General features: G+C 36.1%; 2 protein-coding genes across 2 annotated transcripts; one reads left to right on the forward strand and one right to left on the reverse strand.

The window, feature by feature from the left end:
- The first annotated feature begins 568 nt into the window (after positions 1–568).
- On the forward strand, positions 569–14,340 carry LOC120627319 (carotenoid isomerooxygenase-like). The gene is made up of 13 exons (XM_039895293.1): positions 569–668; positions 3,360–3,471; positions 4,488–4,634; positions 6,010–6,120; positions 6,929–7,023; positions 7,150–7,230; positions 7,299–7,379; positions 8,310–8,434; positions 10,334–10,507; positions 11,500–11,656; positions 12,288–12,349; positions 13,290–13,388; positions 14,164–14,340. The coding sequence occupies exons 1-13, from the start codon at positions 569–571 to the stop codon at positions 14,338–14,340; spliced, it is 1,521 nt and encodes a 506-aa protein (XP_039751227.1).
- Positions 14,341–15,579: 1,239 nt separating this feature from the next.
- LOC120627320 (cytochrome P450 4c3-like) lies at positions 15,580–24,580 on the reverse strand. The gene is made up of 8 exons (XM_039895294.1): positions 24,518–24,580; positions 24,042–24,132; positions 23,210–23,395; positions 19,851–20,227; positions 19,321–19,389; positions 17,790–17,958; positions 17,030–17,209; positions 15,580–15,743 (listed from the first exon to the last, which is right to left on the reverse strand). The coding sequence occupies exons 2-8, from the start codon at positions 24,124–24,126 to the stop codon at positions 15,583–15,585; spliced, it is 1,227 nt and encodes a 408-aa protein (XP_039751228.1). The 5' UTR covers positions 24,127–24,132; positions 24,518–24,580; the 3' UTR covers positions 15,580–15,582.
- Between the last annotated feature and the right edge of the window lie 69 nt (positions 24,581–24,649).

The raw sequence follows: 24,649 nt of genomic DNA on the forward strand, positions 1-24,649 counted from the left end.
GTGAAGAACATGAATTTTATTCAGTGTCTGGGTGTTTATATGTTTATATTTATTTATATTATTTCTAAAAATATTCATCAGTCATCTCAGTCCCATAACACAAGCTACGCTTACTTTGGGGCTAGATGGCGATGTGTGTATTGTTGTAGTATATTTATTTATTTATTTATTTATTTGAACTTGTATAAACGTAAATCTATTATGACCTTGGGTATCATGTTACATATACACTTCTGCAACTCAGCCAGGTGTTCTGTTAATCTGTCTATCTCAAACGTGAAAAGCCGCTCTAGAATCAAAAACAGTTGGCATTTAAAATCTAGCCCCAAAATGTTTAAATTAATTTATCTGAAGTTACCTTACTTATGAGAACTTTTGCAAACTCCCTCCGTTTCTAGTGGCTCGACCACAAGTTTGTAAGGAAGATTCTGTATAGCTTATCGCTCTATTTTTATTCCGCGGTTCCGGATGCATCCTTCTCGAATCATCGTATCACCGCAAATGATTCGTACAATAATTTAATTTGCAGAACTTGAGGTTCCTACAAAGGAATTGAACTTGCAAAATAATGTCTAAAACCGAGAAACTCAACCCTGAATATGATATGCAGCCCTGGTTGAGGAGTTGCGAAGTGGAGATAAAGAAACCAATTGGCGGAGAAACAACAGGTAAGATAATTTAATGATTTATAATTAATGAAAATATTTACCACTCCGTAATAATAGTCCTCAGAAGAAAGGTTTTCCGGTAGGTACCTTTCTGCCCAATATACGATGACCTATCGCATTCAAGAGAGTCTAAGCGTTATCATTGTAAAACCGTCAAAAAATCTGTACCGAGCTAAAAAAATTACGCAATCTACATAATAATGTTATCTTATCCGAAAATTACACGAGGCCCGTGCATCGTACGCGTATTCAAATACGAATTCACACCAAATTTTTGCGCACTAAGTGGTCATGGCTGTTTTAGGTGGTTGTTGCCACCTTGATGATAGGTTTTTTATATATATATTATTATTATAGCAGTAATTGCAGGACCAAGTAGATGGGCCACCTGCTGGTCAGTGGAAAACCTTTGCAACAGGAAGAATTCCAAAAACATGCCACTCTGTGTATATTAATTTGAGGCGAAGGTGTTAAGCCTCATGTGCCTGTTATTCTATCAGCAACCACGCCGTTTGGACCGGAACAGCATTGCAACAATGCTGCTTGGCAGCAGAAATGGGCATGGCGATATGACTTCCCCGGACGAGCTCTGTCTCAAAAAGCTCTACTGCTACAAAAACTTCCTGAAGTTTTGACCAACATTGACTCTTGAACTCCCATCGTTGTCAAAGTGGATAGAAAGTTCATGTATTTATTGTAATAAACGACAACGGTAACGGCAGGCATGCAGTTTCCCGCAGTTTTGATGTGATTCTCGTAGCTTTAGAACAGGCTTGCTGAACGCTTAACCCTGCACGGCTAGCATGGCCAGGAGACAGTTATATCCAAGCCGGCTAAGTTTGTTGTGGGCTCTTCTTAGGCCAGGGCGCGTTTGGAACCCTAGTAGCTTTAGGTTTAAGTTGGCGAACGAAGTTATCACCATCCCCTTACAATTATGTAATCATATATGTATGTTCATAAGGGCCTGTGATAGGCCAACATGATATAAAGAAATTTTGAATTTGGATTTGAATTTATCCCCGGGGAAAGGATAAAAATTTATCTTCTCCCACAACTTTATAAACTCTCGGAGTACCTTACGAACAATTGGAAATAATATCCAAATAATATATGTAATAATAAACGGGGGTACACTTCTCCTATTCCATGTTCCCGTGCTTTAGCAGGAAACGTTAATTATATTCTCTGTCAGGGGATATCTTCGGGGGATAAAATTTTTGTCTCCTGCCTTGCTGATCATGGCTACGTAGTCTGCAAGTTTCCTTAGTCATACAATCTATGTAAAATAACTGAACACGAGATTTTCAAACTTAGCTCTTCGCACACATTAACATTTTATCAAGGATTATATTGTTATCTTTGGGAAAACTCATCACGGATTTAAAGATAGATAAATTACTCGTAGTTTTATTTAATATGGTTTCGGAAATATCTCGTTTACCTAAACCAAGCTTTTTGTATGCAGAATCAGTGTAGAGAAAAAAAGGGGTATACAACGTGTAAATGAAAACCGAAATAAAACTTCACAGACTTTAGAGTAGAATTTTTGTGAAACAGAAAACCTAACAGTTTTAAGTAAACCACTGCCATAGTTTTTACTGAAAGATATTAAATATAGGCCTGACGTCACATGAAAAATCATGTGACTCCTGCCACTTTATCAGGTACGCGTCGCGTAGCGTAGGTACTATACGCGTGTCGGTCCTTTATCTTCAATAGGGTTGTCACAAGTAAACACTTATAATGTTTTGAATTCGTTTGTATCAAAAAATAAATATGCTTCTTTTGTTTGAATATTTTTTTGCATACTTCGATATTATTTAGTAATTCTGTTAAACGTTGTATATGTTTGATAGTTTTTGTGCGATGTGGTGACGGCAGATAAGAACACGGTTGTCACCACCCCTCCTGTTCCTGCGGCTGTCGTTTGGGCGACTAAGGAAAAATAAAGGAGAAAGGAAAGAAGCTTCCTCTGTATTACTACTACCATTTACTGCGACCACCCGTCTGCTCAGCTGGTCATTATGGGGAAACCCCTTTCATTGGGACCTGACTTTACTTGACGGACTTGACGGACTGGACTTTAATCCAACGGTGAAGCGGTGTTTTAGGTTATTAATGATGGTATATTTAATTTAAGCAATTAAAATATCACTCGCTTTAACGGTGTAGAAAAATATTGGATAGAAGCTGGCGTTGCTTTGCGGAAATCCATGATATATTATGAAAATTAAGCTTAATTTGCTGTAGTCCGCGAAAAGCAGGAGAATCTGTATGGTGTAATTTATAATTTCTTCAGTCCTTAAACTCCACACCAAACAGATCTTCGGCAATGTATCCTCTACGCACGTTTCACTCCAAAACCGGAGCATCCTCAGGAGATGTTGACTATATAATGAATAATGGTTAAGGTGTAGAAAAACATCGTGAAGAAACCTGCATGCCTGAAGAATCTCCATAACGTTCTCAAAGGCCTGTGAAGTTTACCAATCCGCACTTGGCCAGCGTGGTGGACTACGGCCTAAGCCCTTCTCTTTCTTTGAGGAGACCCGTGCCGTGTATTGGGCCGGTAATGGGTAAATAAAGATACTGATAATTTTAACGTAGTTTCTGACATTTTGTCGCTTATATAATAAACACAAAATTTAGATCAAATAAACTATTTAATAAAGTTTTGTTGAATGTTTTAAGGTACTATTCCACAGTGGTTGCAAGGCACGCTCATCCGAAACGGACCGGGCTCGATCAAATGTGGCTCAGAGGAATTTGTGCATGTATTTGACGGGCCAGCATTAATACACAGGTACCTTTTGGTTTTCTGAACGATAAGAGTTAACTAGTAAGAATCGGCACTGAAGGAAAAAGCTCACGGACAACTTAAGAGTAATTCAATTACGTTTTTGCGTAGCTAGCTATTTTATTGTCTTGTCACTATTGGTTTTATATAATATTTTGGTCATATCCAATAGATTTTACAAAAAGTTTATTTGCATTTATAAAATGACAAAACAAAACCATTTATTTTGTCTAAGTTTATTTAGGTACATTTAATTAAAGTATATACGTGCCATTTTGTTCAATAGTGACATGATCCCGTTGCTGTAGAAAAAGCGACCAATAGTTTTGTCAGTCCTCTCTTGACGTTTACCTGACCCTGCTTTAAAATTCTGTAAATACCGAAATAGGTGGAAATCTGGAGGTGCAAAGTCGAGGCTATATGACGGATGCATTAGCACCTTCCAGCAAAGAGCTTTATTTTTGCTGTGTGGCCAAAGATATATGTAGTCTAGAGATGTCGACATGAAGGACACCTTATTGTTTATTGATAAATTAAAGCCACTTTCTCTCAACTGCTTGCTTTAATCTCATTAGTTGTTTGCAGTAGAAATCCGAATCGATGGTCCAGCTTGATATATATATATAGATACCCAGCTGTTTCAAATGGGTCAAAACAGTTTTGTGGTCAATTCTCAGTTCTGCATCTTACTCCACTTCAACAAATAGCGTCCATTTATCCGTAGCATAGTAAATATGTACCTCGCTCTGGTTGGTGAGCGAGGTACATATTTGATACCAAAATTCCCGAATTGTAACATGAAAACTAAGGCCAACTTGTTGCTTCTCTTACGGTCACTGTAATAAATACATAAACATTACAACATTCTCACAGCTTCCGTTGCATTTTATTCTCGATGCGGATTTGATCGCGGGCAGGAGCAATTAAGAATTTATGAATTCATAATTTCTATGGTTTCTATGGTCAACACTAAAACGTGGTGAACCAAGACTACGCCCTTATCAAATTTAAATTGATTACAGATTCGCTTTAAAAAATGGCCAAGCGACATATCAATGCCGTTTCTTGAAAACAGATACACTCCGAAAGAACAATAAGGCGCAGCGCATCGTTGTTTCTGAATTTGGTACAAAATCCGTACCGGACCCATGCCATACTATTTTTGACAGGTAAGTGAAATACAATTATTACCTGTGGTTTACCTCGAGCTTAGAGCCCGAAATTTTACCGTATAAAAAAAAAAGTATTTATTCATTTTGTACCAGTAGAAGTGACAAGAAATGATTAGGACTAGGCAGCACTTAACTCCATAAGAAATCTCCACCAGTGAGCCTAGGCAAAGAGAGAAATGAAAAGGAAAGAAGAATAGGTACAATGAAAGAAATAAAAAATTTGACATATTAAGTAAATGCTAAAAATACGTATATACGTATAGTGCACATCATCATATCAGCCCATTCCCGGCCCGCTACAGAGCACGGGTCTCGTTCTACACTGTGAAGGTTTTTGGCCGTATTCCACCACGCTGACCCAGTGCATTGGTGTATTGCGTTGGTGGACTCCACACAAGACACACAAGACTTTGAGATCATTATGGAGAAATTTCAGGCTTGCAGTTTTTCTCTCGATGTTTTCTTTCGATGAAGCAAGTGATATTTCAATTGCTTTAAACGCACACATCTTAGTAAAGTTACGGGTGCGTGCTGGGATTCAAACTCGGCCCCGGGAAAGTGAAACCGAAGCCTTAACCACTAGGCTATAACCATATGGATATACTAGCTATTGCCCGCAACTTCGTCTGCGTTTGATTTTGTTTTCAAAGTATTCCGTATCGCTAAGCCTTAAATGAGTACATTTGACATGTATGAGTATAGTAGTATATATATATATATGTATATATATGTATATATGTATATATATATATATATAACATGTGACTGTCAATTAATTATAGACAAATAATTTGCAATAAAATAAAATTGTGACTTTACTTAAAGATATAAGCTATCCTATCTCTTAAGTTGGACCAGACTGCTCACGGTGTGCCAATTTAGTTCAGTAGTTTAGGAGTCCATCGCGGACAAACATCGTGACAGGAGATTTATATATATTAAGATATATATATAAAGGACTGTCAATTAATTATAGACCAATAATTTGCAATAAAATATAATTGCGACTTAAATTAAAGATCTAAGCTATCCTATCTCTTAAGTTGGACCAGACTGCTCACGGTGTGCCAATTTAATTTAAAATCGGTTAAGTAGTTTAGGAGTCCATGGCGGACAAACATCGTGACAGGAGATTTATATATATTAAGATGATAAGCAACAATATACTACAAAGAATTAAATAAAAACTAAAAATGAGAATAGGTATTTATATGAAAAAAATATGCATAATATTAAGGTAGGCAAGAAATTGCTGCTTCAATGTGAAATTATAATACAGACTGAGAGGTTATTCAACATACACGTACGTGATAAACAATGGATTTTGACTAGTAACTTTATTGCTCAAGCTTACTAAATTATTTAATTTCAGGTTGGCTTCAGTTTTCAACCCTTATGAATCCATTACGGATAACGCTGGTGTATCAGTCTATCCCTTCGGCGATGAGGTTTATGCCATGACCGAAGTGACCAATGTTTACAAGTAAGCATCGAAGTATTCATTAAGAAATTTCAAAACCCCTCGAAACATCTCGGTCCCAGCGCCGCTGCGAGAGCCTTGACCGTAGGCTAGCAACTGATGGCTTTTGTAATTAACTTTTTTCATATATAAAATTCAAGCACTTTTGAAACTTCAAGTCGGTCTGTTTGTAGTGACTCTACTAGTAAGTTAGACTAGTAAGTCTAATACCAAGATGTAGACTTGTACATCGTGTTGATTCCCGCAAAGCTGAATCGCGAATTAATATTGATGCTCTCAATATCAATGTGCATATAGCTTTCATTATCGTCATCATATCAACTGCTTAGGTTGCCTGGCAGAGATCGCTACTAAGCGATAAGGCCGCCTTTTGTATTCTACTTCTGTCTTCGTATTTCTATTGTTTTATTTATTTTTCTAACTTCATAGTTGTGTACAAATAAAGAGTTAAATAAATAAAATTACCGGCCCACTACAGGCAAACGGCAAACCCCTTTCCCATTATGGGAGGAGTCCCGACCCAGTGCAGATTGAGGACTCCACCAGCCTTTTTGAGAACATTATGGAGAACCCTCAGGCACATCAACATCGTGAGGAATCTACATTTCCTCACGATGTTTTCCTTCACCGTTGAAGCGAGTGATATTTATATAAAACGCGCATAACTAATTGATGTGCGTTTTTTATGCGTGCTGGGATTCGAACTTGGCACTCCGAAAGTGTAGCCGAAGTACTAAAAGTGGAAGGGGGCACGACCCTCAGAAATAAGGAACACGACGTAGAGAGAGATTAGATAAAATCTGTGTTCCAGAATTGATCCGGAGACCTTGGAATCGCTGGAGAAAGAAAATCTTTTCAATGCGTTGATCGTTTGTCATACTGCGCATCCTCACATCATGCCCAACGGTGAGAATTCTCCGCAATACTCATTTTAATAGTAGTTTATTTCTTGAAATACCTAATATGTTGTAAGACGAAAAAAATCATCGGACATATTATTATATCATATTAAGGAATGTCAATTTTTTTCAGGGGACGTGTACAACGTTGGTTTGAACATTGTTAGGGGAATGATGAAACATGTTATCGTTAAGTTTCCATACGTTGAAAAAGGTATGTAACCAAGAAAAGTTTTTTTAAACAGATTCACAGATTGTTAATGTTTATAAATATTATTTCAGGAGACATGTTCAAAATGGCGGAAGTCATCCATACAATTACACCGAGGTGGCTTCTTAATCCATCTTATATGCATTCATTTGGTAAGTATTAGATATTAAAACCTTTTTGTCTTATATCAAGCTATAATATTTCAAATGCGTTGGGTTTTTAGGCTTCGGAAATTTATGTGAAAATAAAAACGAACTATAGGTTTCAAAGAATGTACTTAAACTTTAACTTCTAGTGATTAGTTCCACGCAAGATCCTTGCACATGCATATTATTAAAAGCTTTTACGTAGATTCACCGTTTCGAGTGTATGTCTAACTTAAACCAAATCTTGCAAGCAAAATTTCATCAATGCAAAAGCTTTGTCGACCTTCCTCGCGCAACGGTGAGCGCTGATGTTTTAAGATGGAGATGCGGTCCCGGTAGGGGAGATTTGGGCATTTACTATTTCCGAATTTTCTCTGGTCTGGTCTGGTGGGAAGTTCTGGCCGTCGCTAGTTACCACCCTACTGCCAAAACGTGCCGCTAATCGATTTAGCGTCCCGGTATGATCTTGCGTAGAAACCGATTAGGGGTATGGATTAGATATATGCCATACTCCCTAACTGGTTAGTCCGCTACCATCTTAGACCGCAATCTTACCACCAGGTGAGATTACAGTCAAGGGCTAACTAGAAATTATATAAAAAAAAACTGATGTGATCAAAAACCCGTTGGATAAATTCATCATCATCATCATAAATTCAACCGACCGCGTCCATTTGTGGACATAGGAATTTTGTGGGGAGTTCACAAATCCACGGTCCTTGGCCGCTTGTTCCCAGCGGCTCACAGGGACTCGCTTGATATCGTCTGTCCCTCTCGTTGGGGGCCAACTTTACATACATACAAAATATCCACAATAACCCGTTAGATGCTTGGTTTTGACTTTTTAGTTCTTTTTTATTAGTTATTAATAATACCTTTTTTGTACAAAAAAGAAAAATACGGAACTTGTTTACATTAAAAGGTGTCTTGTTGCAGGTATGACAGAGAACTATTTCGTGATAATGGAGCAGCCACTATCAATATCCCTGTTTACAATTCTTAAAAATCACGTGTTGAAGAATCCATTCTCGAATAGTTTGAACTGGTATCCTGAACATGAGGTACCTATCTAATACGCCTCTATGTTATTGATAAAGTACGAGTAAGTCGCGTCGGCGTGCTATTTTGCGACCAATCACAATATTCTTGCTCATACCAGCGGGTCCTGTGATTGGTCGTAAATTCGTGAACATGGATTGGACGCCTTACATTGGCCTTTTGTTTTATTATTACTCCACTTCAAGTTAACCCTTGACTGGAATTTCAATGGTGCAGTCTAACGGGCTAACCTGCTACTCCATACAGAACCATTTTAGCTAGAAGTTGTGCAATCCGTCCGGACCTGGACAATTCCAGTTTGAAGCCGTTCGAATTGCACAACTTACGTTATCCGCTGTAATAGAAATGGGATTCATACGGAACCTATCGTGCGCGAGTCTGAGTCGCACTCAGATTTTTTTAATCTTGTTGTTATACAACGTGTAAATGAAAACCGACATAACACTTCACATGCTCTATAGGTACATTATTTACTGTCTCTGACACATATCTGTGAAGCGGAAACGCTAATAATTTTGGAGTGAAGCACTTTTTGCTGAAAGAAATCAGGTACAGCCTCACATGCAAAAGTAAAATCAAGTAACTCCTGTCACTTTATTAGGTACGCGTCGCGTAGCGTAGGTACTATGCGTGTGTTGGTATTTTATCTTCAATAGGGTTGTTATAATACAAGTAAACACTTAGAATGTTTTGAATAAGTTTGTATGGAAATATAAATATGCTTCTTTTGATTTAATATATTTAAAGGATGATTCCTTACGGAATATACTTATGCGCCCTTCAACAGTATTTCTTAATTCGGTTACACGTTGTATAAGCTATTTTATTTGGTGTATACCATATTAAATATATAATAAACTAGCTGTTGCCCGCGACTTCGTCTGCGTTTGATATTGTTTTTAAAGTATTCAGTATCGCTAAGCCTTAAATGAGTATAATAGTATATATGTAACATGTTACTGTCAATTAATTATAGACAAATAATTTGCAATAAAATAAAATTGCGACTATAATTAAAGATCTAAGCTATCCTATCTCTTAAGTTGGACCAGACTGCTCACGGTGTGTCAATTTAATTTAAAATCGGTTAAGTAGTTTAGGAGTCCATCGCGGACAAACATCGTGACAGGAGATTTATATATATTAAGACTAGCTGTTGCCCGTGACTTCGTCTGCGTTTGATTTTGTTTTTAAAGTATTCAGTATCGCTAAGCCTTAAATGAGTATAGTAGTATATATATATATATATATGTATAACATGTGACTGTCAATTAATTATAGACAAATAATTTGCAATAAAATAAAATTGCGACTATAATTAAAGATTTAAGCTATCCTATCTCTTAAGTTGGACCAGACTGCTCACGGTGTGCCAATTTAATTCAAAATCGGTTAAGTAGTTTAGGAGTCTATCGCGGACAAACATCGTGACAGGAGATTTATATATATTAAGATATACTACGACCATACACACATCGCTATCTAGCCCCAAAGTAAGCGTAGCTTGTGTTATGGGTACTAAGATAGCTAATGAATACATTTATGAATATAATACACAGATAAACACCCAGACACTGGAAAACATTCACGGTCATCACGAAAACATTTTTCCAGTTGTGGGAATCGTACCCACGGCCTTGGACGCGGAAAGCATGTTCGCTGCCCGCTGCACCAGTCGGCCGTCAAGTCGGTTACACGTTGTATAAGCCATTTTATTTACCTATACCGAATTAGTTATTTCTGAGCAGAGTTTCTTGCCGGCTCTTCTCGGTGGAATCTGCCTTCCGACCGGTGTTAGAGTCACTACAAACAGACTGACTTGACGTTTCAAAAGTGCTTATAAACTGGGCCTACTTGAAATAAATGAATTTCGAATTTTGTTTATTTTTTTTACTTTTTAGACTCAAATCCGCCTAGTGAATCGTAACACCGGCGAGGAGACTAGCTATCGTACCGAGACGTTCTTCTTTATGCATACAATCAATACTTTCGAGAAGGACAACAAGCTGATCATAGACGTGGTTACATACAAAGATGCTAAGATCATCGATGCGATGTATGTGGAGGCGATAAAGGTGGGTGGGATAAATGAAAATAATTTTAAAAGTTATTTATTAGTTTATTGAATTGTTATAATTATGTTTTTTGTTATTTTTTTCTTTTTTGTTCTCGTTTTAATCTGAATAATTTAATCTACTATGTATTTCATTAGTGTAATTGGTGTTAACTTTATACTAATTGAATGAAATAACGTAGGTATATAAGCAGAATTAAGAAAATACTGAACCCTCATTCAGCCATTATTGCATGCAGTGCATTGTTTCCGAGAACAGTGAAAACGCTCCGCGCAGGTTTCACTTCGCACCTGCGGAATGTCGATCGCAAACTTTTCCATGTTCCCCATTTTATGGAAAACTTTTAGGACATTAGGGGTGAAATAATTACTGTCAACTGCTAAATTGACTGACTTTTTGTCTCGCAACTGATTATAGTCTCGCAACTGATTTATATTTAAAAAAAACTGCTAAATGGAACGAAGTGTTTCAGAAACACTTCTAAAGTGGAGTGGTTTTTGAATTTCAATATAAATACAATGTGCTGAATTATTTGGGTGTTAATACGTTTTATATACGTTATATATGTTTTCTAAAAGTTAGGGAACCTTAAAATATAAAATACCAGGAGAAATTGACTGACGAAAAGGGCGGGAAACTTCGCATAGCGGCCAATTGCCAATGCCATAACGCGGCATTTTCCCAAATTTACCGCAAACTCGCCCCGAAATGGACTGGTGCTGTCTATACTGCACAAACCGCAGTAACAGCGTCACTCCCACAGCAGCTCCTATATGCAAGTTCTTCAAAATATTATACTGTAAATTTTAAACTTTTATAGTAATTTTATACGACAGCAACACTACAACGTGCACAATACAAACAACACTAATCCTCCCCAAAACGAGTTCAAAATTAATTAAAGAAATATTTAAAAAAAAAATATGATAAAACCGCGTCCGCCATGCACGTAGCCTCCCGCCTTTTTTCAAAATTTAATGTTATTTTAATAGGATTTGCACAACAACCCTGACTACGGCCAATGGTCTCAAAGTCGCCCAAAACGCATCACTATCCCACTTGACGCCCCCCCAAACACCAAAGTGGAGATGGAACTGATCGCAGATGTGGGCATTGAAGCAACCAGGATACACTACGATGTGCACAATGGTAATGATGGTTTATACGAATTAATGCCTGCATTAATTATATTTTTATCACACTCACAACACACACACACATATACACACACATACACACACACCCGATCATACGCACGCACGCGAGCCCACACTCACACACACATACAATCTGTTGATTCTAATATTGCTTTGAATTGTATTGAAGTGTGAACCATAGAGATTGTAAAAAAGTCCCTCCAAAACTTTATTTGATTGTCTTGCGTGTCAAAGGTGGCAAAAGTATAGTTTTCAACTCAGGTTTAAAGATGCCTTCGTTTTGGGTGCCCCTAAAACCCTCACTACAATCAGGGTTATAGAGTTACTCTAAGATCCCTCGTTGGCTTGGGATTTGTCCCGACGCCCTTAACGTTAATTTAACATTGATTTGATTTACCCCTTTTTTGAATAATCTAGTTTTAATTGCTGTAAGAATTGTCGCTTGATTACAATACAAGTTTTTAAAGTTTTTTTATTCTTGTTAATTGGTGCCTTATTTATAAAAAGTAAAGCTCTTATAATATACTGTAAAAGCTTTAATTTCTTTAGCTACGATCTTATCCAAGTATGAGTACCCACGCATTTCTGCATCATGTAAAAAAATATACAACTTGTTTTTTCAGCACTTCCATATAAATATTTTTATGGAATTGGATCTGAAGTGCATTCGAAATACGCTGGCTCAGTAAGTATTATTTTAAGAAATGCTAATATCTAGTTAACTTATACTATAGGTTCCTTAAATCCCTGTGGATACACTTTAATTTAATCTTTATTTATTCGAATAAGTACCTGTTATAATTTGACTGCGAACTCACATGATAATATGTAACAATGCAATCTTAGTTTAGGATAGAGGTTCGCTAATCTAGTAGTTATTTATTTATTTAGGTACCAAGAATCAAAATAAACATAAAAATGACAGGACGTGCACAAGGACGTTCATCTTTAAAGAGATTTTTCTTAAGAGAGTTATCACTTACTAGAGTTATGTGATTATTAATTCCATAACTCTAGATAGTAATCTCACAGCAGCTTACGTTACTTAGAGCATGGCTTTGCCTAATGGCAAAACCAAGACATGCTACACCAGAGTCGGTCAATTATAAATTCTCTTCAAATCAATATCAGCATCAATACTCCATAAAATAATATCTACCATATTATGTACAAGTTGTTATCAGCGGTAATTACAAATTGTGTCTATAATGAAATGAAAGTTTTGACGACTTTCATCTCCCAACCAAGAAATCTAAAAGCGATTTATGCAGCAGCGTGTTTCTCAGAATATAGGCCCTACGTAAGAAAAAGATGATATTATTTAAACCTTAGAAAGCAATCTGTTTTTACAGGCTGTACCACAACTTACAATATGTCCTCCCTGAGGATCCAACCTATAATTTTGCCAAGTTTTATCATTATCTGTTCTCCTTCCGGTATGGCCGTGGTACTTTTAAAAATTGGTGTTAATAATAAAAGATCTACCCATTACATGCCGCCTTAAGTTAATAATCAAAATCTTCAGATCAAATGATAAATCTAGTAGAGCCATCCCTATCAGCAAGGTTCAATAGGAAATGGATGGCATTAATCAAAATTTAACTTCTCTTCTTCTTTTTTTTCAGATTATCAAAATAAATGCGAATACAGGAGAAGTGAAAACATGGCACGAGTATCATGGATGTCCAAGTGAACCTATATTTGTTCCTCATCCCGATGCAAAGGTAACTTTATTTGTTATCTTTAACGAAATAGCATTTTACTTTGTCTGTGGCTTTGACTGTGGTACGAAACCACAGATTAAATAGATCAGTAGCGTATTATACTTTGGAATACTTGAACTACTTTAGGGTTCTCAACATTTTCATATTAAGTTTATTGTTCATTGTAAAGTATGGAACTTTGCAAAGTAGCTTCGGCTTCTATACAATATGAAATAATAATCCCTTTACGTAAAAAAAAAAATTCTTAGCCCGCGATTCAATATATTTTTAGAGAAGGAATAAGAATGAAATAAAACGTTAAATTAACGTTTATAAGAGAGCAAGAAATATACAAAGTACAAACAGAGTTTATAAAAAAATAGACAATTTATGGTTATTATATTACAAAGTATGTTAAACTACCTACTGAATTCTAATGGAAAATTCCTCTTGTGTGGGTAATCTTGAATTAAATTATTATTACTTAAAGTTTTATTTGACTTGGTAAAAGGACAGCCAATTTCTGTATGGGCGTTAGAGCTTTATGACGCGCATGATTTTTAGTGTTATAAATTCGCAATTACAGTGTGTGTAAGGACATTAAATTGCTATAAGTATAAACCTCACAGAACTTGTCCGTACAACAGACTAGACGTCAATGTGTAGGAGTGGAATACGATTAAAAACTCAAGGCGCTTCAGAATAGCGAACAGTTGTCAATTATTACAGTGCACTGATATGGTTTTAGTTTGTAGATTGTTGTTTTTTCAATCACTTACTTTTTTTTTTTTTGTAGGACGAAGATGACGGCGTACTGCTAAGCGCACTGTTATGGGGTAACGATGATCACGCAATGACACTTCTAGTGTTAGACGCTAAGGATTTGAAGGAGCTCGCCCGAGCAAACTTCAAGACACCCTCGCCTGCGCCCAATGGCTTCCACGGCTGGTATTGGCCCGACCAGACCATATAATTAACCAAAATTCTCGTTAGTGCACTAAGCAAACGTATAGTATACCCGGCTTGTTGGAACACCACTCATCAGTGGCGTGCACTTCATACATGCATTAAAGCGCTGCCTACTCTAACATTTTCATATAACTGGCAGCAGAGGAGGATTTTGACATTTTATGCCATTTTACTGCGTTATACTTACCCTGGTCCAAATTCCTGTGCACGCCACTCCCACTCATAAGATGTATAACCCACGCTATTAAAGAATAGATTTATAAAAGGTGTGCGAATTTTAATGCTGGTTTTTCAATATTGGAACACTCCTAAAATCCTAAAAATCATGTAAAATATTAATGACAAGTTTGAATTGTTTTTTTGTATCGAAAAAAAATGTATTATTATTCGATATTCTTGCCTTATTCGTGGAAAAGAAGTAAAAGTTAAGTTAAAAGTTAAATTTTCTTTAGCCATCCGATCATTATGTAACCTGACACATGCCACTGATGACCCTGACTTGACACTTCTAATTTCAATACTTTGCCTTTGAGCTTATCACACTCATAAACATGCAAATGGTCAGACAGGATAAGTTAATTTTATCTCAGTAGATACAATCGGAGGATAAAATGTTTTGTCTCACGCCGAAACGACCAGAAGCGGTTTTTTGACTAACCGCAAGTAATTATAATAATAATTTATATTGCGTATTTTTAACAACAAATTGTTTTAAAATGATAATAAAATTTTAATAACAACTTAAAAAAACAATAATTAAAAATGATCATTAAACCAGTTTTTGGGTTCTTATGTTTGTTTTTTGACTAGCTTCGCTCCTTTACGCTAATACGTTTATGATAAATCCTGTCTTTATTAGTTGCAGAGCTTTCTCCCTAACCCCCTTAAACTCCATATTCTTTTGATTTTGATCTCCCCGGGAAACGTTCTTATGGGCCAGAGGGAAAGCGCGGCAAAACAGTAATTTTACATTGACCAATCAGATTCGAGTTGGTATTACTTCGACTTAGGCACAATAGGTCAGTGGACTTAAGATTAAAGTTATTGCTGTATGCTGCATAGTATCAGATATCACAGTATAAGTTATATTTTAGTATATCCTCTTTGAAAAATAATGTACCATAACCATTGAAAGAACACAACGTTTGTAATAATAAATCATTGTTTTGTAGCACAATTTAATGTAAGATCTTCACATCTTTTGACTAAAAAAGTAGGCAGATAAGATATCTTAACTCAGAAATACTTAGTTTCTTGAACGAAAACGAACATATATCGGGTTTGATGTTCGTAAAACTATATCAGCTCTGAAAACAATATCCGAAGGTCTGGTCACCGGTTCCAATCGGAATCTCTGCAGCAAACCTGACAGCACCATTTTCATCTCCAGCATCGCAAACTTTTGCCCTGAAATTATTTTTAAAAACTGAAATTGTTCTTTTTACATTTATTTACCTCAATCTTGACATCTATACAATATATATCTTGACAATAATAATTTACAAGGCAGAATTGTCTTTCTCGACATGCAATACGTTCATAATCTACATAGAAAGAATCTCATTAACATCATCTTCATATAAACATATTATATGTTTTAACGGATTGATGTCCACTCTTTTCCAAATTCCATCATCTTGTTTCGCCTTTGTCATACGGTCCCATGAAACTCTTTTGAAGTCGTATGGCTTACAAGTGCGATACCAATATTCCTAACTTTGTGTCGCTCCTTTCTGATAAGAAAGTTAACCTTATGAATTTCTTAGTTTGTTCTGGTTGATGAATATTGGATAGAAGCAGGCGTTACTTTGCGGAAATCTATGATACATTATGAAAATTAAGCTTCATTTGCTATACTACAACTATATAATGAGTACTTTTATAAGTTCTACGTATACTTATATTTTGTTTTAGTAACAGTAGATAAAGCTTTTTGTGACTAAACTCGTCCGGGGAAGTACTACCGCCGTACCTATTTCTGTCATGAAGCATGATTGCTTTGCTCTGTTCCAGTCTGGGTGCCGGTGTTATTACGGGGACATGAGGCTTAACACCTACGCTTCAGCGTGATAGACACAGGGTGGCACGTTGCAGGACTTGTCCCTGACGTTTTCAAAGTTGCTCTGTTTAATTTTATAAGCGATGGTTTTCCCACTTACGATCTGCTTGCCCTCTATAAACAAGGACGAAATTTAAACTGAAAGAAAATGCCTGAAGGTTTCAAGTTTTGCCTACGTGCCTACTTGAAATAAATGAATTTTGAATTTTTTGAATTTTTGATGCGTTCCTTCACATTAAAAGCGAGTGATATTTTTAATTACTTAAAACGCACATAACTTATAAGTTAGAGGTGCGTGCTAGGATTCGAACTCGGCCCCTCGATAGTGAAGTCGAGCTGCTACCCACTGCGCTATTACCGCTTTTCACTTAACACTTTTCAAACAACACTACGTCACAATAATATAATCCTAATATGTCATTGCTGTAATTTGAATTGAATCAGTTCTGAGTCAACATTCATATAGTCATTCCTACATTTTGTTTTTCTTTCTCACAATATAACTAGTATAAACCAAATCGACAAACATACAAATAATACAACAACAACTGTATCGAGACCCTCTGATACAAGTAAAAAAGCCGCAAAAGATAAGAGTGTATTTACCAATTAATAAATATAATAAATTATTTACCAATACAATTTCGCAGTCCAGCACTGAAAGGTAGATAGGAATAAATATGACGCTTCGAGATGTTCTCTGGAAGAAATCGGTCTGGATCGAAACGCTCCGGGTCAGGGTAAATATCTGCTCGCCGATGTAGATCGTAGATCATAATAAAGCAAGTTGTGTTCGCAGGTACTGTGTAGCCACCTGCAACGAAAACTCGGCTTTATCAAGTTACTTGGACTAGTTATTATATATATAGTTAATTATTGTGTTCTAAAGCTCCTACAGACACAGTAATGTCTTGACTCTGGAGTCTTCCTCGGAGTCCCTAATGGGGCTCGGAGTAATGTCTTATCACTGGCATGTAGCCTTAGTGCAGGATATGCTTGCTCGCAATCGAGGAGTCTTTTTCGAGCAATAAAGTCTGTATCGTCAAAGTAAAATGGACCTAATGACACTATTTTTAGAGTCGCAAATCCAGTACTTCTGCAAACTATTACAAACCTTCTGTCAAAAGAGTTGTAGGCAAATATGAGCTTTAATACAACGTTTATAAGATCCATGTTACTTGTATATACTCGTATAGACATTGATTCCATCAAAATCTATAAAATTAAGGGCCTTGATTGGTGAAATTACTGTGATAGCTTAAAATTGATCCCCATTTAAAGCAAATGTGCGATACGAGATTTTTTTTAATAATAATTACCGGACCAAGTAGATGTCCTACCTGATGGTAAGTGTTAGCAGATGCTACCAAAACTATATAGGTACATGTACATACTTAAAACGGTCTCTTTTGTCAGCTTCCTGCCTATGAACGGAACGCTCGGGTACAGACGCAGTGACTCTTTTATGCAACATTCCAAATATCTTAATTCGTTCAACTCTTGCATTGTGGGAAGCCTCTGTGAGTCTCCAATGACCTGCCGCAGTTCTTCGTATATTTTATCCTAGTACGGAATTAGATAAACTTTTCAGTATTATTACGCGTAGATACTAAGGTAGTACTTTAAAGACGTACTCTTGGAGTAAACGGTATTTAAAGGTTGTTTTTGACCTGAGTGGAAATTTTAAAAATCGTAACGGAATAAACAATCGGATAACGCACGTGGATTTCTGTCCCGACTAGTTTAAATAAATAATAAATAAAAATAATTTTAGTGTTCCATAAAAATGACAACATTTATAGTAGGTTTAAGGTTTGACCACTGACGCCTTAACTAAGTAGGTATTTTAACGAGTTTATTGTACATTAACATAACATGAAATAACTAATTTAAAATTATTTAAGACACATATTTAGTTTAAGAACATTATTAGTGGCGTGCATAGCGGGTATGCAGATGATATAAAATTTATAAAAAATTAAGGGTAGGCTTTTTATAACTCTTACAGTGCCTACCCTTAAGTATTTTATAACTGGTACTACAGATTGTTTCATTTTATATCATCCGCTCGCATAGCCTGTATGCGCGTCACTGAACATTATTTACCTAATCCGAATGAAAATAGCTATGTTTATAGAATTAATTAAGTACTCTAAGCACAATAAAATGATCGGTTAAACCTACTTAGCCATATTTAGTATTTAATTCACGTTACCGAATTTCGAACAAGTACTTAGAGTAAAGTAAAAACCATTAAACTTAATAACGAGGTGTTGGATTTGGTGGATACGACCATATTTTTAGGAATAACGTTAGATGCTAAACTTCAATGGGCCCATATATAAATAATTTAGACAACAGTTCTGCAGCATACGCGGTTAAAAAGATTCGTATATAGACACTGCTAGGCTTGTGTATCTATTTTAGTGATTTTCTTGCGTATTTATAATGTCCTACCGTATTTTATTATGGGGCAGTTCTGTTGAAATTGATTCTCGTCCTGCAGAAGAGGGCTGTTCGTGCAATATATATCTTACCATATTACATAAAATATATGACAAAAACTTAAGACACTTATTTATTAAGGAACTGTCAATTTATTCGTAACTAATTGTGATGGTTGGTGGCTGTGCTATTATATCTAATCCGCAGTTATATCAGAAAGCTCCACAGACAATCCGTAATAATGTGGTGCTGTCGGATAAATGCTAGTACAGTTTTTTTGAGTTTTCTCACTTTCAGACTTATATTCCTATACTTAGTTAGAAAACAAAATATTATATAAAAATAAATCATAATAATAATAAATTTATTAAATTGAAGCAAAGAACTTTATTTAAGTTAGGTGTTATAGAACTACGATTGAGGGCGGGAAACACTATGTTGTTATAGATATAAAAAAATGGTATAATTATTATTACTTACTTGTATATCAGGCTCGTTTGCTATTGCCATTAAGAAAAACGACATTGTTATTGCTGTGGTATCGTACCCCTGGAATATATAAAATGTTACAAAGCATTCTTGTCTTTGTATATACGAGAATAAAATCATACATTACACTCAGTGGCGTGCATAGAGGGTATGCAAAGGGTATGCATATGATATAAAATGAATAAAATCTCCAGTACGAGTTATAAATAACTTAAGAATAGGCATGTAAGAGTTATAAAAAGCCTACCCTTAAGTATTTATAACTCGTACTGGAGATTTTCTTCATTTTATATCATCTGCATTCCCTGTGCATACCCTTTATGCACGCCACTGATAACACTCCAGTCTCCACTTCTTTTAAATCTCAAGAAATTTGATTTTAAGCACAGGTGGTGCTGAAAGGTTGATTCCCGCACTAGTGCTTGAAGTTTTCCATGTTTTAATTAACAAGAATATGTATGAATTAAAATTAAAACATTTTAGACTAGTCTTGCCTAAAAGACACTAAAAACTTTTCTTACCGCAAACATAAAAGTGTCAACTTCTTCCCGGATGCCTTCAGAATCTAATAATCCAGATTTTTCGTTTTCCAAAAGCAAATCTATCAGTACCATCTTCGAATGCCTATCGTTAGAAGGAGGACTACTCTCAACTTGCTTAAATCTCGGTTCCCTCATTAATTGGCGTCGATCTTCGATCACTTTTTCTGTGAATCCATGTAAATGTTTCAATAAACATTGTTGTACTCTCGCGATCTTGCTAAGATTGAATAGGAAATCGTTGTGTAGCCACAGTTTGGATACTCTTGAGATGAAGCATTCACCCATAGCTAGGATTGATTGAAAATATTTGTCGAATGCAACTTCCTCGTCGCCAAGTGAAATACCCATTGCCGTTTCTGAAATTGATATGCATGCTTATCAAAAAAACGGCCGATTGGCGCAGTTTGCAGCGATGCTGATTGGATAGAAGCAGGCGTTACTTTACGGAATTCCATGATATATTATGAAAATAAAGCTTTATTTGCTATACTCCGCGAAAATCCGGAGAATCTGTATGGTGTAATTTATAATTTCTTCAATCCTTATACTCCACATCAAACGGATCTTCGGCAAAGTACCATCTACGCACGTTTCGCTCTGAAACCGGAGCATCCTCAGGAGATGTTGACTTTACAATGAATAATTGTTAGGACTTAACACGTGCTTTGTCTGTTACGTACATAGAGGGTAACATTGTCAAAGATCTGTTTGGTGTGGAGAATAAGGATTGAAGTCATAAAAATAACACCATACAGCTTCACCTGCTTTTGGCGGAGTATAGCAAATTAAGCTTAATTTTCATAATATAAGCGACCTTGCTTTCTGAGGCTTTGGATTCGTTGCTCAAAACGAAGAAAGTGGTTGTGTGGTGAACATGAATGATGCCCCGTGACTATAGTATCAAAATGACCCGTGACTATGGGTTCATATTGATCAAAGTACGTATGACGTCAATAATCGGGGACCTCGTCTGCGCCGCTGTGCAGAGGCATCCGAGTTTCCTACTTGGGATGCATTGTCGGTCGGTTTGCATTATCGTTGAACCTACACGTCATATTGCATTCAAAGACTTTTAACTTTTCCTACATTGCTCTGATAAAGAAATACAAGTGTGGTACGATGGAAAATACCTCTCATCTAATATTATGTAGATACCTCCGCTACGTACGGTAGTACTATCCAACCATCCCTATTTTTTATACATGCAACGAATTCACGTGTTAAGTGTCAATAAGTTACCACACAAAAAATCATAACACATTGCTACCGATGTCTCTCTTACTAACAGTTTTCAACTCACTCATAAAGAAAATAATATCAGGTTTAGTGAATGTATGAGTATCTATCATAATCATATCAACCCATTACAGACCTAATAGTTACAGGGCACGGATCTCCCCCAATGAGAAGGGTTTAGGCCATAGTCCACCACGCTGGCCCAGTGCGGATTGGTTAGGCTAGACTCCACATGCCTTTGAGAACATTACAGAGAACTCTCAGGCATGCAGGTTTTCTCACGATGTTTTCTTTCACCGTTGAAGCTAGTGATATTTTAATTTCTTAAAACGCACAGAACTTAAAAATTTAAGTGGTGAAAACCAGAACTGAAGCCACTAGGCTATCACCGCTTCTGTATGTATCTATATATTACCGGTGGTAGAATCACTACAAACAGACAGACTTGACGTTTCAAAAGTGCTTATATTAGGCCTACTTGAAATAAATGAATTTAGAATTTTTGAATTTTTGAATTTTTGAATTAATATTATTTATCATAAACTTTTATTATAAAGGCAGTAAAATTAAGGGTTTTCTTCTTGTTGCGGAACTTTTAATAATTTTTTATCACAATAAAACCTAAGCCAGTCCGCAAGTGCAACCGGCATAGAGATAATTGACTGAGATAATATATTTTTATGCAATTAATTATTTAATCTTTTAATAATCATTGCAAGGTTAGCATGCTTTTTGCTGCAGCATTCTTCTTTGTTTGCTTAATGTTCCATATACTTTTGTTGTTGTGATAAGAACCTTCACAACCTCGTTCAACCATTACCTTTCTACCTCGCTGGCTCAACGGTGAGCTCAATGAATTTAAGTAGGAAGTCCCGGGTTCGATTCTCGGTAGGGGCAATTTGGGAATTTATAATTTGTTAATTGTCTCTTGTCCGGTGGGAGGCTTCGGCCGTGGCTACCACCCAACCGACAAAGACGTGCCGCGATTTAGTTTTCTGGTGCGATATCGCGTAGAAACCGAGTAGGGTTATGACTACCATACTCTAACAGGTAGCCGGCTACCATCTTAGACTGTATGATTACTTATATACTGTATAATTACATATACTTATACATTGAAGGGCTAACTTGGGGAAGTGGAGGACGTCGGCCCGAGGCTGCTCATTCGAGGACTCGAACCTCGGCTCGGTTCGACGTTAATTTGACTTGACCTTTTGGTCTCAGAAGGTCTTAAATACTTAACATCAAACAACCCATTGTCGGCCCACTAAAGGGTACAGATAATGAGAAGGGTTTAGCTGTAGTGCAACACGCGTGGCTAGCTAGGCTTAACACGCGTTTGAGAACGTTATGGAGGACTCTCAGGCATGTAAGTTTCCTCACGATGTTTTCCTTCAGCATCAACGCACATAACTTAGAAAAGTTTGAGGTTAGGGGTCATTCAAACTCGCCCCGATGTGAAGTCAAAGTCACTGGGCTATTACAGCTTATATGTAATAATAATAATAATAATAAATATACTACGACAATACACACATCGCCACCTAGCCCCAAAGTAAGCGTAGCTTGTGTTATGGGTACTAAGATGCCTGATGAATATTTTTATGAATTATATATACATAAATACTTAGAAAATACATATAAACACCCAGACACTGAAAAACACTTATGCTCATCACACAAACATTTTCCAGTTGTGGGAATCGAACCCACGGCCTTGGACTCAGAAAGCAGGGTCGCTGCCCACTGCGCCAGTCGGCCGTCATAATATGTATATAAAAAGTGTACTTTTGAACAAATAAAAACAATTGTTATTATTATTTCGGTTGGATAAAATATGATTTCAACTGTAATAATTCTTCAAAATAAATCATTCGTTTCATCTGATTTGATTTTTTAATACAAATTCAAATTCAAATTCAAAATTATTTTATTCATGTAGACCTTATTACAGGCAGTTATGAAGCGTTCATACACATGTTACACTAATGTTAATGATGGTGATTATTGCATTCGTTAACTTAAAACTAAAGCTAGGAGGGTTCCAAACGCGCCCTAGTCTAAGTAGAGCCCTCAACAAACTTAGCCAGGTTTTTACATACCGCTTATAACCCGCAATGCCACCGGACCAACAATAGCAAACAAATCCGTGTGCTCTTCGAGAGTTTCTTTTTCGACCTGCTTGATAAAATGTTCAGTCTCTGTATTGAATGTATCCATAAACTTCTTCAAAATATTGAAGTGAAAAGCTTTTGTCAGCAGTTTCCTACGGTGGTACCATTCCTTACCTATAACATAACATACAAATATTTTTCAAAAATAAATCAACATATGTTTTGTGAGTGGGTGTGTGTGTATGTGTGTCTTCTGGATTGGGCTAAGATAACTTAGACTGATGAAAATGGATATATCAATTTCAACGCCCGTGGCTTAGTTGGCGAGAATCGTGTTCAAATCGCGGTTCAAAAAAAAAAAATTAAAATATCGGAGTAAATTTAACTCAGAATATACTTATAAATAAAAACAAATATTATTTCACTGCTTTTGAACATAATGCACTGAATGCAAAAATGTTTGAATGGGTTCTCTATGTTCTTAATTCTATGGTATTTATTTAAATAAGCATATTGCATCATCACTCCTCAGGCGAAGAAAACTTTTCAACGCAAAAATATAGGAAATACATTTTTGTCAAAATTCGTATAGCGTATTTTAAATAAGCTATGTGGCGTTTCGAAAAAAAAAAGACAATATGTCTAAAAACATTCTACTAATTAAAAAAATTGTAGCCAGTATCACACGGAGTGATGAAAAGGTCCTAACAATACATTAAGCTCTCGTAAAGCATTTTGACGTTAAGATGGAACAAAGATACTTTTATACATGGACACCCGTGTAATAATACTTTTTATAAATATAAAATAAAATACTAACCAGAGCTAAGAAGTAAACTATTTCCAAGCCACGGTGCCAAAAATTTGTAAGTGTCTGACTTTGGAAGAAATTCAGAAGAGGACATCAATTGCTAAAACAATAAATAAATATAGTTAAAAAGTAATTTAAAACATATCAAGACATAAGACAAAACAAAAATACAATGTATACTTTCGGCTTGGGATTAACATCGAATTAAAAACGGGTTCTCAAGTTTAGTACTAAGCTTAAGATTGTCGGATACCTGAGAATCTGTTCTTAGCTTGATGTCGGTTTGTTAGATCCACATTTTCTCTTAAATTTAGAAATGTTTTTACGAACGTACATTAAATTTTCAAATATGTACTGACTATACACTTACATTATTTTAAAATCTTTAAATTTATCTCTCATTGACTCTCTCGGACCCATTTTATAGATCGAACGAACAGCCCTCTTCTGCAGCACGAAAATAGTGCTAATATCAGCAGCATTACCCCAAAGTAAAGTAAATTTTATATTTTCTACTCAAACTTATATCCACCACCACAGCCTTAACGAAGATACCTTTTATTCTTTAACCAAATGTATCGTCATGTCCTGTCTTTGTACACGTCCTGAGTTTTTCA

This window comes from Pararge aegeria, chromosome 11, assembly GCF_905163445.1.
Source record: "Pararge aegeria chromosome 11, ilParAegt1.1, whole genome shotgun sequence".
Taxonomy (NCBI): Eukaryota; Metazoa; Arthropoda; class Insecta; order Lepidoptera; family Nymphalidae; genus Pararge; species Pararge aegeria.